The 15,118-nt window shown below is 37.5% G+C and overlaps 1 protein-coding gene across 2 annotated transcripts in view; it reads left to right on the top strand.

Annotated features, from left to right (window-relative positions):
- STIMATE (STIM activating enhancer) overlaps positions 1 to 15,118 on the top strand; it is a 38,418-nt gene that overhangs the window by 15,500 nt on the left and 7,800 nt on the right. For both annotated transcript variants that reach the window (XM_075053151.1, XM_075053149.1), the window contains exons 2-4: positions 3,242 to 3,290; positions 5,118 to 5,213; positions 8,885 to 9,006. In XM_075053151.1, coding sequence (XP_074909252.1) covers positions 3,242 to 3,290; positions 5,118 to 5,213; positions 8,885 to 9,006 — 267 coding nt within the window. The remainder of the gene's footprint in view (positions 1 to 3,241; positions 3,291 to 5,117; positions 5,214 to 8,884; positions 9,007 to 15,118) is intronic.

Raw genomic sequence — 15,118 nt, 5'->3', positions numbered from 1 at the left:
ACATATTCTGAGGGAGGGCAAATGGAAGAATTGCTTTCCCCGCCCCAATTTGATAGATACTTAAAAAATTTACAGAGTCTTTATTTGAAAAGACGTGCTGCCTTTTGCTTTCAAAATTAATTTATTAACAGCAAACTTGCTATGGACCCTGAGCTTACCAGTGTGGTTATCTACAGCCTGTTGGTTTTTTGCTCAATTTAGCTACTGGGAAGGCCCCAGCTGTCTACAGCCATACAGAAAACACGCTCCCTTGCTGCAGGAGAAGTTAAATTACTCTCTACTTGGACCAGTCTGATGTGATAGTATATTGTGCTGGGCAGGCAGCATAACCTGGATGTTGCATCAGGGGTATGTAGGAAAATACCTGGCAATATCTGCATATGATGATCACAGACCTAGAGCTGCAAGAAACTAGGCTGAGAAAAACACTGTTTCGTATGGATATACTGGGCTTTCAAGTGTACAGGTACATATTCATCAGGTAGCAACTCCTAACGCATTTAAAAAGATTGTCTCATTTAATTTGCAGGGGAAGAAGTTTGTGATGTGATCAGCCATTTAATACATTCCCAAAAGACGTCTGTAGAGGCTTTCGAAGTTAACTCTCCTGCTTAATGTTAACTCAAATGAAATATTATCTTTTTTAGAATTGCCCAGAGAAACACGGACCTTCTGAAGTCTTTTTCTCAGTATGGATAAAATTTGAAATGGTGTTAGTTGATTTGGTTTTATATATGCTCTTCCAAAACAAGTTCTTAGTGAATACTTTAGAGAAAGAAATGAATCCGCAGGCTTATACAACTTCTTCATAGTAATAATAGACAAGAGCCTAAGCTTGGAATTCCTACCCCCTGCCCCGCCAAAGTATGCAAATCTTACCAGTTTAATTTTTATTTTGTCTCCAGAAAAGCATCTTGCACAAACTCGACAGTAAGTTGAAATTTCTGTTTCTTGCATTTATTTTGTGCTGCTTTGTGGCTTCCTGTTGTTGTGCAAAAGTGATACTAATTAAAGTAATCCATAGTGTGTGACTGGAGAGGACTTGCCATAAACAGCAAACTGGTTAACTTAGCTGAGTGTTGCTCATTTTTAACAGAAGTTTTATATTTATTGCATGCTGTTCACAGAGAAAACTGCTGGCAAATGTTGCTATTACAACTTTATCTTTGGTGTAAATGTACAGTCTTCCTCTTGTCACTTTTTAATTTCTAATGGTCGTATTATATGGAGGTTAAACACAGCTTCTCTCTCTGCTGTCAGCAGCAGTGACAGACAGTAAAATCAGAAGTTGTTAGCTTGGTGCTCCCTGCAAATGCTGCCCCTCCACCTTGGAGGTGCTATTTATTTATTTAAGGCGTTCAAGTAATTATATTAATGCTATATTGTATGAGGATGATTGGCTTTAGGGAAATTTGCCTTACTTGTGAAAAAGTTGTGATTGGTTCATAAACCAAAACGTGTTTTAAGGGCTTGTAAGCTAGGTAAGCATAATTTATATAAATCGCATCCTATTTGAAACTTAAATTCATTGCTAATACCTGGAGAAGCAGGTTAAAATACTTACTGATGTTTTGCCTGACCTATACCTGGTATGGTTTGTGCCTTTTAAGACAGAATCTCTGCAAGTTGCAGAGGAGGAAGGGAATTGGCGCTTAGGTTTTATTGTTTGTTTGTTTTAAAAGAGATAACTTCTGAAATAAGAGCCTAAATAATTATTTTTCAAGACTTAGGTTGAAGCAGCTGGTGAGTGACACTGAACCTTGGACAGAAGAAGGAAGTAAAACCCATATATAAAACCCATCCTTAGTGGAAAGGTTTTCCACTACCCTGTTATCTTTGGTCTGTCTTTGGGATATAGAAGGAATTAGTATCTTGCAGCTTTTACAGAAGATAAACCTGTGTTATGGCATTAGGGCAGATCCAGCAGAGGTGAGGCTGCCACAGCTCTCTGCCCCAGGTCTGACCCGTGGCAGGGCTGAGCATGTGTTCCCAGTAAGGAAAAAGGTTTTCTTGCCCAGAAAGAGTTAGAAATGGAATTTCCTAAGAAGATAAGACAAACTGCAGATCAGACAGTACAAGTGTATGGACCAGCCACTGTTTATGTATGAGCGACTGTTTTTATCCCCTTATCCCTCTATTTTCCCCCACTTGTTCCTCCATGAGTCATCTAGATCCTTCCCTTTCCCAACCTTTGGTTCCTCCCCTAAACAACCCATAGTATGTCTTGTGCAATCCCAAAATGCTCTTCCCTTGCATCCCATTTCTGTCCGGTACCCTGACGCGCTGACCGCCTCCCTCGCAAAGGTGCTCTGGAGCTGGCTCCCCAGGATGGGGGTCACCCCTGGCTGTGGGGCTGAGGCTCTTCTGGGGCAGCCGTCCCTTCCTCTGAGTCTGGAATTTGTGTTCCCTCATCTGCCTTTGGGCTTCTGCTCCTCTGGGCTTGTGGGGATGGACCTGGGATGGGCTGATGGCTCCTGGGATGGACCTGGGAGTAGCTGGGCAGGGTGTGAAAGGAGCTTTCTATCAGATAGAAATAATTTGTATTATAAACTGTATCAAGATTAAAATAGTCAAATTCATCTTTTTTTTTTTTTTTCTTTTGTATAGTTGGCAGTAATTTTAATACTGGATTTCTTTGAGGTTTTAATATGTTAACAAGTATCAACCTTTTTGCAAAGGGATTATCTGCCTAAAAAATCTGTCCTGCTTTCCTTTTGCAATTCGGTTTGCTCACAAAAGTCTTACTTGTCATCCATAAAATAAATATACTTTGTCAGAGAATATATTTGTCCTGCTACTAATTCACTTGATTTATTTCTGATATTATTGATTGCCCCTATATTATAAGAATACTTTCCAATTTGACTTTTGGTCTCCAGTGAGCAAAAGAAATGACTTTTCCTAATACCTGCTTTCCTATCAGAAATTAAATTTTCTGGATGGGCAGTCATAAAAGCTCAAGCCAATGAAATGGTGGTTGGTAATAGATTATTTTTTCATGTGAGGTGTATTGACAGTCAGACGATGGATCCGTAGGAACTTGAGGGTGACGGAAGGGAGCCAGTTTCTTTAAAAATGTGTCCTTAAGAGACTGATAAAGTGAAATGCAGTTATGTAAGATCTAATTTATCAAAGAATGTAACGTTTCTGCAGGATGATTTGCTTTCACTTTTCTATATTTTTGTTGCTTTGGGAGTTGCTGATTGTCTTCGCTTTTTTTTTTTCCCCCCCCCCTTCTTAGTAAAACGCTTCAGAGAACCAAAGCATGAAAGACGTCCCTGGAGGATATGGTATGTTTCTGCATGCTTTATTCTTAAATTTTTTGTTTCTTGTGTGTTTTAGAAATTGAAGGATTGATTGTTTGCATATGATGATTAAAAAAAAGTGATGACAACAAATTGGTGACTGACAGTGAGGAACAAAAGAAGTTACCAAAATACATGAGTCAATGAAAAGTTATCTTCTGTGTGTTTCCGTGCTGGTTCTTTCTTACTGAACACCTCCAGAAATCTCTGCAAAGGTGTGCATCTAGACATAAAGCTTCAAGTTGTGCTTCTTCCTGAAGATGGAAACTTACAGTTGCCTTAAGATGTATTGAACATCTACAAACTTACATAAGCTTACAAGAAGCTCTCAGCTGGGTTTAAACAAAATTCCATGTCCTGTAGCTATCTTACTGCATACAAGATAGAAAATAATATGGTAAAAGATGTATTCTTTTATGGCTTATGTATTTACAAGGTATAAAAATATATTTGTTTTTATTACTTTTAAAAAGTTGTTGGATTGTAGCAATGCCAACATAACCTGTACTAGTTTTGAGACTGCTGTAAATCTTAAGCTGCCGTTCCAGTTGTTGAAGACTTCAGTGGTTTAAATTAATCTCATACAATGCTGCTTTTCAAAACTAACTAGTCCTGATCTTTATTTTATTGAAAAAATAAATACAAAATCTTTGTACAATACAAAATCAGTCTACCCCAGCCTGAAATTCTGAGAAGTGTGGTGATAGCACTTAATTTTTAAGCAAAGAATCTTGTTCTGGGACTTGAGTATTGTTATCTGATCAGTACACCATACTATAAATAACTCACTCACTGGCTTCCTGCTTCATCTCCGATACTGCTTTCTATGCCATGCAATGAATGCAAGAGAATGAAGTTTAAAACAAAGTTGTCAGGGAGGGGAGATGAATTCGGGCCTAAAATGTCGTTTGGATCTGTTGGGGTGTTTGGATCTTTTTAGGCATGGAAGCAACAGGCAAAATGGGTGTTGGTCTGTATAAAGAATGCACTCTTGCCTACAGAATACTTTTGATATGATTCCTATATTTAGCATTTAATAAACCATCCACTGGAAGTTTTGTTTTTATGCAAAGGATGATGATAAAAGAATGATAAGGGCTGGAGTCAATAGTGAATCTGTATCTAAGTGGTTTTTTTTTATATTTTCCCTGTAAGTAGCAAACTATTTTCTCTCTAACTCTGTCATCTGCTTTGGAGATAATGCTTTCAAGGTTGTAATTCTTTTGCAGTGTGATCTAAGCTGTTGTACTACAGATAAAGTTAAGTGAGACCACTTCATGCTTTCAGGTGAAAAATATGTTGGCTTTTTAGCAAAATACTATAGATAAAGGACTCATTAGCCAGCTATTATCTTGTTCACCAACAAGCACATGATGAGGATTTTATTTTTGTCTCTGCTATAAACTTGCTAAAAATGCATAAACGTAGAAGGACTGAAATATCTAGCGAGGCTGGCATACTCCTTGTTTACAGGAGGTTATTAAAGACTTAGCTAGGTTTAGTGAGGATTAGCTCGTGGATAATACATATGATACCAAGAGGATATCCCTAGACTTTAGATTTACAGTGGTGAGGTTTCAAGTTAGTATGATTTGGTTTATTGTTAGCAATATTCAAGGAAAAAAAAGGGCAGAATTTAAAATGGAACACTGTAAAATAAGCTAAATACCATGACACTTTATCATTCTGGTGTTCTTTTTCGAAGAAAAAAATGAATAATTGAGATCGAATTTTAATTAAAATAAATTTGCAATGTCTGACTGTGATGTAAACAGTTTTGTGTGTCTTAAAAACTGTTTTTACTCTATACAGGTTTTTAGATACTTCCAAGCAAGCCATAGGGATGTTGTTCATCCACTTCGCAAATGTCTATTTATCAGACCTTACAGAAGAAGACCCTTGTTCACTGTGAGTGTTTAATTTCATAATAATTGGTCTTTATGGAAGTTCTGCGGTTGAGTTTGATGGTGTACGTGGACAATAATGCAAGACAGAGCTGAGAAACCAATTTTCACGGTAAAAATCAACCACTTTCAAGAACCTGTGGTTTAAGCTTAGTTAATCAAGGATCAGAGTTCTGCTCTTTTAGTTCATGGCTGGCAGGACCTGGGAAAGCTTTTTCTGAGCTGTATATAGATATTTTAGACCGAGTGTAAACTCTTACTACTTAACCCTCTAGAGTTAATGAATGAGGACTTAGGATGCACACTGTAATATGAGGCTGTTTACTGAAGGAGGTGCTAGGGACCAAAGGAAATGAATATACAGTTGCATACACTGACCTCCAACTGCACTGTTCACTGCAGCAATGCTTTAATATAAAGTCAGGTTGCTTTCAGGAATATTTAGCAAAGATCATTCGTGTATTTTCTTCTAAAACCTACATTAGCTACTGCAGTATTTTCATTTTGTTAAAAGCAGGAAATCTTGCTCAGTACCCAGGCAGTTAGTACAAAAATTAATTTTGCAATGTCACGCTTGAAGCAGTGTGACTAAATAGATAAGCATTTCACTGTAGTATATTAAACCTGAAGATTTATGACTAAGACCCCGTCAGGCTCTTTACAGGAGCTCCTGAAGCAAATGGTAATTGTTTGGGTTTGTTCTTGATAGGACTCATGCTCAAAGAAGCTTACACATTCCTGGTAACAGAAGCTGTGAAATTACTTTTAAAAGCCTAGTAATTTGCCCTTTAAAACCAATCCAGTTCCTTCAATGGTATCTGCTCACTGTTGTCCTTTGGTAAACAAAGGAGCTACACAGCTCAGGGCATATGCTTGTGTTGCTTCACAAGCCTATTTTATTTCCCTTATTCCTCCTTGGTGTCTTTCGTGTGCCTACATGCTATAAACGTGCAAGTAAAACACAGCTTTTTTTCTTCCTACTACAAAGCATTTTGGTAGGGAAAATGCATCTATTTTAACACACTAACTGTGAAGTTTAAGTTATAATTACAACAGTTTCAATAATACCAGGCATCATTGTAGGATTTTGCTTGCTTACTGATTTAAGAATTTTCTGATAGATTTAAAAACTAGCAGGTGCAAATTGCTTTCATTCCATTTTTATATATTAAAGTATACATTCAAGTAAGCTAACCAAAGCACGTCTAAAATTGTCAGCGTTTAAAGCTAAAGCTCAGTAGTTTATTACAGTATTTTAAAATTAAAATCAACTTTGTGCTGTGTACTGAGTTTTCAGGATAAAAGGTATACTAACATGTGCATTCTCTTCTACATGTTTTAATATAGTCTACATAACTTTATTTTCAAATACCACTTTTCCTGTAAGTGTAACATGACACAAAACAAGTAAGAGCGTGAGGCAGAGGACTGTTACTCACTGTTCTCAGGATAACAAAAATTACAGTGTGGAGCTGTATAATTTCTCAGACAAGGGTGCAGGGCCTCCGTGTTAGCAGAAAAAATAACATGCAGTATTAACCAAAGCCACTTGTCCTTTCTTGAGAAAAATATATCTTAAGTGTGCAAGTGGTTCAAAATTAGTGCATAAAAGCAACGTTTCTGTTTGTGACTTTAAATAATAATAGTTTTACTCAGCAAATTCAAACATGGATAGGTTTTTTTTGTTCTTCTCTGTTTTGTAGTTTGTGGGTTATTTTCAGAACAAAACCAGAAAATGTAGTTTTAGAAAACACTGTGGTTCAAAGCTTGGAAAGAATTGGAAGTTGCCATTTGTTAGATTGGGAATGTAGTGCAGTAATTCAGGCAGGTGCGTGATAATACCAAAGCTGGTAAAACATCTGTTAAAACATCTTGACAGATGGGTTATTGTTTGAAGAATTTTAAGTAGAAAAAGCAAACAGCACTCCTCTTCTGTAGTGCAGGGTACTCGGCTGGCTGTGCACGGTGCACCGGGAAGTTTGTACGAACCCCAGCCTTTTACTTGCTGAACTCTCAGCCAAATGCATTTATCTGATAGTGGCAGCAACTTGTTTTGTTGTTTGTGCTGGTGCACCAGTTACATGTGAGCGGTGTTAATGCAGTGCATCACAGAATGAGCATGTTGCCTACATGTAGTGAGCCTCATGTGCTTGGGAATATCAGGCATACCTGGCCTGCGCTGTGAGCCGTAATTTGATGCAAAATAGGTGTTGGCACATCTCTTCTCCCTGAGCCTGATGGCTGCCTTCCTGCTATAGACTTACAGCAGCCCCTTGTGGCCTTAAAATGACTTGTGTAGACTTGTAATTGCTGAGTTTCCTGTGCCAAACACTAAACCTTGATTGTAATGTTTGTCTAATAGAAAGTTCATGAAAACTCTGATTTGAAACATAACTATAAGAAAATAACTATTTTTTAGGAAGCTTATGGGTAAATCTTGGCTGAAGCAAGGCATGTCCATTTTTGGTTTTGAGCTACTCTTGAATGGGCTTTTGAGGGTCAGAACCGTTCCTCCTTTACTGTTTTGAAGGCACGTATTCTGTCCTTGCTTTCCACTTTCTGATACTATTTTGTCCACATGGATTTGTCTCTGCAGCCAGCTGAAGCCCACGGGTCTCTGATTTGCTGTTTTTATCCCTGCAGATAAGTTCCTATAGATTCTTAGTTTACCTTAAGTGTTTCGAATTAACAAATAGGAATCTCAGTAACAGGGATTTACTAGGTGTCTTATAGCTGGCTCTTTCTCAGCTGCTGTTTTGTTAGCTAAAATCAGTGATAGTAAATAAACCAAACTGACTTACAAAATGCTCTGACTTTCAGCTGTATCATTTAATGAACCTAAGAATTAACTTGAAACCCATAGTAATCTCTAGTTTCTTGAAGCATAGGTAAGATCTGAGAAGCTCTTTTTGAAACAATAAAACTAGTAGTGCATCAGATGTGTGTCCATCGAGGTGGTGGTTTGGTTTGTTTGGGAGTTTTTTGGGGGGAAGTCTTGTTCCTGATTTTTTCAAATGTTTATTGAACAAGAACTGAAGTGCAAGGAAGTAAATCACTTTTCTTCCTGACACTAAATAAGTTGAAATTTGGCCTAGATAGTGACTGTACTCTCTAGGCATGGTAGTCCACTGCTGATTGCTCCTTGTTGAGGCTGGGAGGGAACTCCCTTGAGCAAGAAAAACAGTCTAGTTGTGGTGTCTTTCCCCCTCAGAATGAAAGTGGTTTGGGTTGGGTTTTTTACTTTCAAATTCCTTGAGGTGTCTTTAAGACACCTTCTCTCTTTATTCCTTTTTCTTTTATTCCTTTGGTTTCATTCAAATACAGGTTTTCTATGCAGAATGAACTGAGCAATGGTGAAAAGGAAATCTGTTTTTAATTTAAAGGACTAAAATGAATATTGGAGTTTATATAGGGTATGTATGTGCACGTACCAGAGTTCACAAAAATAGAAGTTGGAGCTTAACTTCAAGGACAGAAACAAAATATTGAGACTCCTCTAAAACTATTTAAATTTTAGGCTAACTATGTAATTACAGAAGTGGGTAAATGATTATTCTCAATAGTCTGGCTCCTCAACGTACATACAGATCTTTTATCAATCTTGGTGTTAAAATACACTGAACTTTTAGAAAATGGACCCTTGCTCCTTGTTTTCTTTTACATTTTTCTTTCCAGGTACCTTATCAACTTCTTGTTAGATGCCACATTAGGAATGCTGTTAATCTACATTGGTATACGTGTAGTCAGCAGCATTGTGGAATGGCAGCAGTGGGAGTCCCTTCGCTTTGGTGAATACGGTAAATGTTTCTGTTCTTGCACTGAAATGATTTTCATGGTAGAATCTCAGAATATTTCAGCTAGTGGTTAACTCATCTTAAAATCATTATACAATGATTATAGTGGTCACTTTAATATTTCACTTGTCACGACGGTTCTTTTAAGTTCCGTATCTCAGCATGCACCTTCTGTGTTGGAAAGCTCAACAAGTCTCTAAGCATTTAGTGAATTTGGAACAACTTTTTGAATATTTATTTTTTTTAGGAGTGTTTGAACAAATTACGATATTGGCTAATCTCATGAAAAAAATAACAGTATAATAACAGTATGATAAATTTACTCTGAAACACTTTTAATTAAATGATAGCTTTCACTGAACCACATGCTGTTTTCTGAAGATACAGGCTAAGGGTTCTGCCAGCCCCCTTTAAACACACACATACCTTCAGTGAAGAGAATGGCAGGATGGCCTGTGCTTGCCCTCAAGTAATGATGACTTGAACTCCTACACGTAGAGCTTGTATCGTTGATGAAAAATGCGTATATCTTTTGTACAGGCTAAGGGATAGACTAGTGAAATCACTTTCCCCTGAAGTTCTGTTTTATCTTCCATTACGTTAGCCACAGAAGTCCACTGATCTGCAGAAACTGTGCATTTGCAGATGCAGTTGAGTATCATACATGCTCAATATCAACATTTAATTCTGTTCAACTTGTTATTTTCAGATTGCTGAGTCTGGCTGGTTGGGAATGCAAGTTCTGTATAGATGCTAAAAATTACATTTGAAGCTCCTTGAAATAGGAATGGGGGAGAGGTTGCCTTTAAGAGAGCTATGGCTCTTCATCAGAGAGAAAAACAAACAAACAAAACCTATGGTTTGGGGGGAAAAAAAAGCTAAAATAAAGTTTGCCTAACAAAGTAAAAGCTTTCATAACAGTTTCATAATTATCATTGGTAGGTTTTTTGGTTTTGTATGTTTCTTTGTTTTTGATGATCCTAAGTGGCTGGCAGAATTAAAAATAAATAAATAAAGGCCTTGCTAAATTGAAACACTTTAAAAGCTTGGGAAGTTTACAATTAAATGAAATAGCATTAATTGCTATTTGCTTTAATGTCAGAGCTTTAAAATAGAGTTGATGACAAGCATCTATCTTAGGAGAAATAACTACCTATATCATTAGGTAGGGCATTTTTTGTTAGAGTTATGTAGATTTAATGTGTATCTTTTAGGGTACAGTTTATGACCATTTAAGCTGTTTAAATCAGCACTGCCACAACCCTGTTTATCTGTTTTTTTCCCCACATGCCACGGTCCAATATTTCCACTCTTTTCCTTGGACTGGTGCACATCTGACTCTTCAGGGAACTGATTCAGAGAGCTAAACCATCAGAAAATTCATCATATGTAGAAAAGTAAATAGTTCCTCCAGGTCAGTCCCCAGACTCGGGTCTCTAAGGGAATAGGTAAGCACCAATGCCCAGGGAAGGGAAAAGGGCAGGGAAATTGCTGAGACGCTGCTGAGCTTCACTTCTGACTGAGCTTTGAGACCTATTGCCTGAAGTCCCTTTTTCTGATTGTTGGTTTGGCTTGAAGTCATTTAAAGAGGTTTGAACAGCTTTCAGCCCATATAAAGTTGACTTTCCGCTCAGAGCAAAAAACTTGGTGTATCTATTACAATTATAGGTAGGTACTTGTAATTGTGTCAAATACTAGATTTGATTTCTTCCTAACAGCATTCTGTTTTTTTCTTGTGTAATCTGTTCTCCTCTCCCATTTTAATGTCCTTTTAACCACAAGTGGTCTGTGTGGATGGGAAGATGTGGGGAGTATATTCACTCTCCTGAAATTTGTGTCTCTCTTACTGACTTCCAAAATGAACCTGTTTTTATTTTAGTTAGTTATGAGGCATCTGTGACTGCAGTAACTAAGCTCTTAATCAACAAATGAACTTGTTACTTGTGTTCTGCTGCGGCAGTGGTCCGTGACTGATCCATTATTGTCATTTTGAGTTAGGAGATCTGAAATGCCTAAGCTTGTTTATCAAGTATTTCTTCTCTCCATGTGTGCGTATAAGCGATGTATGAAATTATCTAAGTCCTCTTTACTTAGTTGTTCTTTCCAATATCAGATCACTTTATTAGTGACTAACTTTTTTTTCTGTATCTTCATTAATATGCTGTCCTGACCTTAGTGTGTTGGTATTTTAATCGAGCTATCGTAAGGCCTATTAAAAAGCATATTGTAAATCTGTGTTTCCATTAATCATGTGGGAGAGGTTCTTGGTGTAAAGAGAACTAGATAGCAGATGGAAAGTTATGAGTAATGGCTGTGCAGTAAGGTTAGACCCTATGTAAGAAATCTGTCTAAAAAGGACAAGTTATATTGGATTATTTGCTGCCCTCTTCTGTTAAGTACTACTGTTGTTTCTGAAATGAAAACCCTCATATCACCATTTATTTAAAATTTTTCACTTTGGCCCCAAGAAAACTCTTGCCTATTTTTCATAAGATTACTTAAAATAATTAAATTGAGTAGAAGAGAGGACTAAAATGCAGTCCTGTGGGGTCACAAGTGTGTTTAGACTTCGTATTTTGAAGTTAAATATGGATGTTTAGCATACATGGGTGGTGAGGTGTCTGCTCATTGAAAGGTATCAGAGACTTGTGGCATTTTACCTGAAGTAGTAAAGTCAAGTCCTCATTTGGAGATCAGTGTGATTTCAGTTTGTCTGCAAGTGTGGGAAAACAAACAAGAGCTGCACAGGCCCTCCCCCAACACCCCCACCCCAAAACAAACCTCCAAGTCTGTTGTGACTGAATGATGATGTTTGTGTTTCTAGAGCCTAAATAATCATTTGTCTCAAGTTAATTCTCACTGTGAGCTCATTTCCCTTCTTAGCTCTATTACTTGATCCCTGGTGATACATTACTTGAAGCTGTCACAAAAATAGCAGTGTCCTGCTGGTTTTAAAAGCCTCTTCTTTATATGGAGGATAGTTTTTAAGCATAAATGCCTCAAGGAACGAATGGATACCAAAATATCAGCATTCACAAATGGTTGCTGTTTGTACAGCAAAACAGCGCTGTGCGCTCATTTATGAACAAAGTAGCATGATGCGCCCTCAAGGGCCTTTTTCTGTCAGAATTTTTAAGTTTATTAGATTTGTCCTCATATTTCTGGTTTTGTATTTTCAGATTCATTACATCAGCAGCTGTATTTTAATAGAAGTGCAGAGTCAGTTAATACATTTGAGTATGTAAAGAGGAGAAAAGCAGTCATGATCTGTACTGAAAAGAATGTTCTCTGCATTCTCCTTCCCTTCTTGTCTTAGGCTACTTTAGCTGCTGAGAGCAGAAAACAGGTGACTAAATCCCTCTGGGTGGCAGTGAACTCTATTGTTAACTAAGTTGTGCTGTGGTCTCTTTGCTTGTCTTTGCTTCCCAGACAGCAAAGCTTAGAAATTGTATTTGATGCATCTTTTCCCTCTAGCTCTTTGTTTGCAACTTGCAGAGCAACTTAGTTACAGCCATATAGAGTAGATAGCACTTACTTTAAAACTTTTTAAAATTTATCTTGGAATAGTTCTCTGAGTTGACGTTTTCTTAAGAAAGTTTCTGAGGATTTAAAGAACAGAGAGAAGTTACAGGATAGAGGAATCACAGGTATTTTGTTCAAGAGCTGTCTATAAATGTGCTTCTAAAAAGTGGCTGATGAAGATAGTATACACTTGTATAGACTAGTTTTTCATTGCCCAGCATTTTCAAAAAATGCTGCTGCAGTTGTCACTGAGGATTCAAAATTTTTGAGTTTCAGTCTTAATGAGCTTTTCTTGCAGTAACAAGATTTCCACTGGTTTGCTAGTTTATTCTAGACATGTAATTTATACATGACAGGTATAAAATCAGAGTTCAGGAGAGACTGTCAGAGACTTAGAAATGAAATTAGAGATTTGTGGCTTCAACATTAACTTTAAAGCTCTAATTAGTTTGTGTACTGAATCTTTGAACGTACTAATGTCCCAAATATTCTTGGGAACACCTCCTGGATGTGGTGATGTTATTAACTGCTACTTTTTCCCTTGAATTGCATAATTTATAACATCATAGAAAAAATTTAGTTGGAAAGGATCTCCAGAGGTCATGTAACCCAACCTCTTGCTCAAAGCAGGGTTAATTTCAAAGCTAAAGTGGGTTGTTCAGGGCATGGTCCAGTCCAGTTTTTATTTTATCCATAGTTCAAGATTTAAGAACCACTTTGAACAACCTACTCCAGTGCTTAACCACTCTCATTGTGAAAACTTTTTTCCTTTATGTCAGAATTGTACATCCACCCATCCAGTCTGTATCTCCCCAACTTTTCTACAGGGATGCTGTTGGGAGACTGTCAAAAGACTTGGTGAATTCAAAGTAGACAGCATCCCTGTTCTCCCCACTTGTAATTAGAGCTGAGAGAGAATTTTGTAGATGCAGTAGGGCACACAAAAAGTAGAATTTAATATACACAACTTGTAATTTCAGTCACGTACTAAAGAAACGCAGTGCCCCTCCCTGCAAAAACATCATGGAACAAAATGTTCATTGGTGATAGTGCACAACAGTCTTGATAGTTTCACAATTTTTGGACATACAAAATCTCATGTGACGGACTTGGAATAGGTGCAAAATTGCTGTAGGTGTCTTTGCTTTTAGGAATTAAATATAGATTGGAAAAGAGCTTAGAATAAACTGGTAAAGTTTCAATGGTAACTCTGTAGCTAAAGCTGGATTATTTTTTTTTTCATATTTGCTAGTTAGTGAAGAAAACTAGAGAATACTAATAAAAATGTGGAGTATAGAAATTAATTGCTAAAATTTAATTCTCAAATCTAATTCAGGCCTTGTATCTTCAGAAGAATCACAATTGTTCAAATTTGAATTACTGATGTTTCCCCTTTCAAATTTTCTAACTTATTTTTTTTACAACAGAAGCCATAAACTGCAGTATACAGTTTTAAACCTTGAGCGTTTTAACCATTTTCCTCTTGGACTATTGAGTGTTGATCAGTAGGTGTCCTGGTTTCAGCTGGGATAGAGTTAACTGTCTTCCTAGTAGCTGGTACAGTGCTATGTTTTGAGTTCAGTATGTGAAGAATGTTGATAACACTGATGTTTTCAGTTGTTGCTCAGTAGTGTTTACACTAAAGTCAAGGATTTTTCAGCTTCTCATGCCCAGCCAGCGAGAAAGCTGGAGGGGCACAAGAAGTTGGCACAGGACACAGCCAGGGCAGCTGACCCCAAGTGGCCAAAGGGGTATTCGTACCATGGGATGTCACATCTAGTATAGGAACTGGGAAGTGGGGGCAGGGAATCGCCGCTGGGGGACTAACTGGGTGTCGGTCGGCGGGTGGTGAGCAATTGCACTGTGCATCATTGCTACATTCCAATCCTTTCATTATTGCTGTTGTCATTTTATTAGTGTTATCATTATCATTATTAGTTTGTTCTTTTCTGTTCTATTAAACTGTTCTTATCTCAACCCACGGGTTTTGCTGCTTTTTTCCCGATTTTCTCCCCCATCCCGCTGGGTGGCGGGGGAGTGAGTGAGTGGCTGCGTGGTGCTTAGTTGCTGGCTGGGGTTAAACCACGACAGTAGGTCTTACTGTAAAACTTGTTCAGGAAGTTTTCTTTGTTTTGGACTCCAGTCTGATTTATTGGTTTCTTTTTGTAGCATTTAGGCAGCAAACAGTAAGTCTCAAGACTATTACCAAGTATTAATACTGAAAGTCTTTCAGAAATGTTCCAGAAAAGGAAGTAGCAACTATCCATTGTGTGTTACAAATACATAAAGGCATCTGGATTTCCATTGCCTGTTATTCATTCCCAGGCTAAAAGTTTTAAGCTGCCATTGACGATGTTGCAGAGACTATTGTGAAGACTAAAGAGATAACACCCCTGGTCTAAAGCTTCCTTTTGGTTTCCAATGAAGTGCTGCTTTAAGCTCACCTGCAAAGCTTGTTAGGCATACCGGTCCTCTTTTTCCTTTTTTTTTTTTTTCTTTTTTTTTCTCTTTTTGCTTTCATGGAGTATAATAGTCTACATAAGTTTTCGTGTTCAAATATTTGTGGTCTTCATTCTGTCCTGGCAGATAACTT

The sequence above is a fragment of the Buteo buteo genome, chromosome 21, assembly GCF_964188355.1.
Source record: "Buteo buteo chromosome 21, bButBut1.hap1.1, whole genome shotgun sequence".
Classification (NCBI taxonomy): Eukaryota; Metazoa; Chordata; class Aves; order Accipitriformes; family Accipitridae; genus Buteo; species Buteo buteo.
The sequence above is the reverse complement of the archived record's forward strand: the minus strand, read 5'-3'. Positions and strand labels throughout refer to the sequence as shown.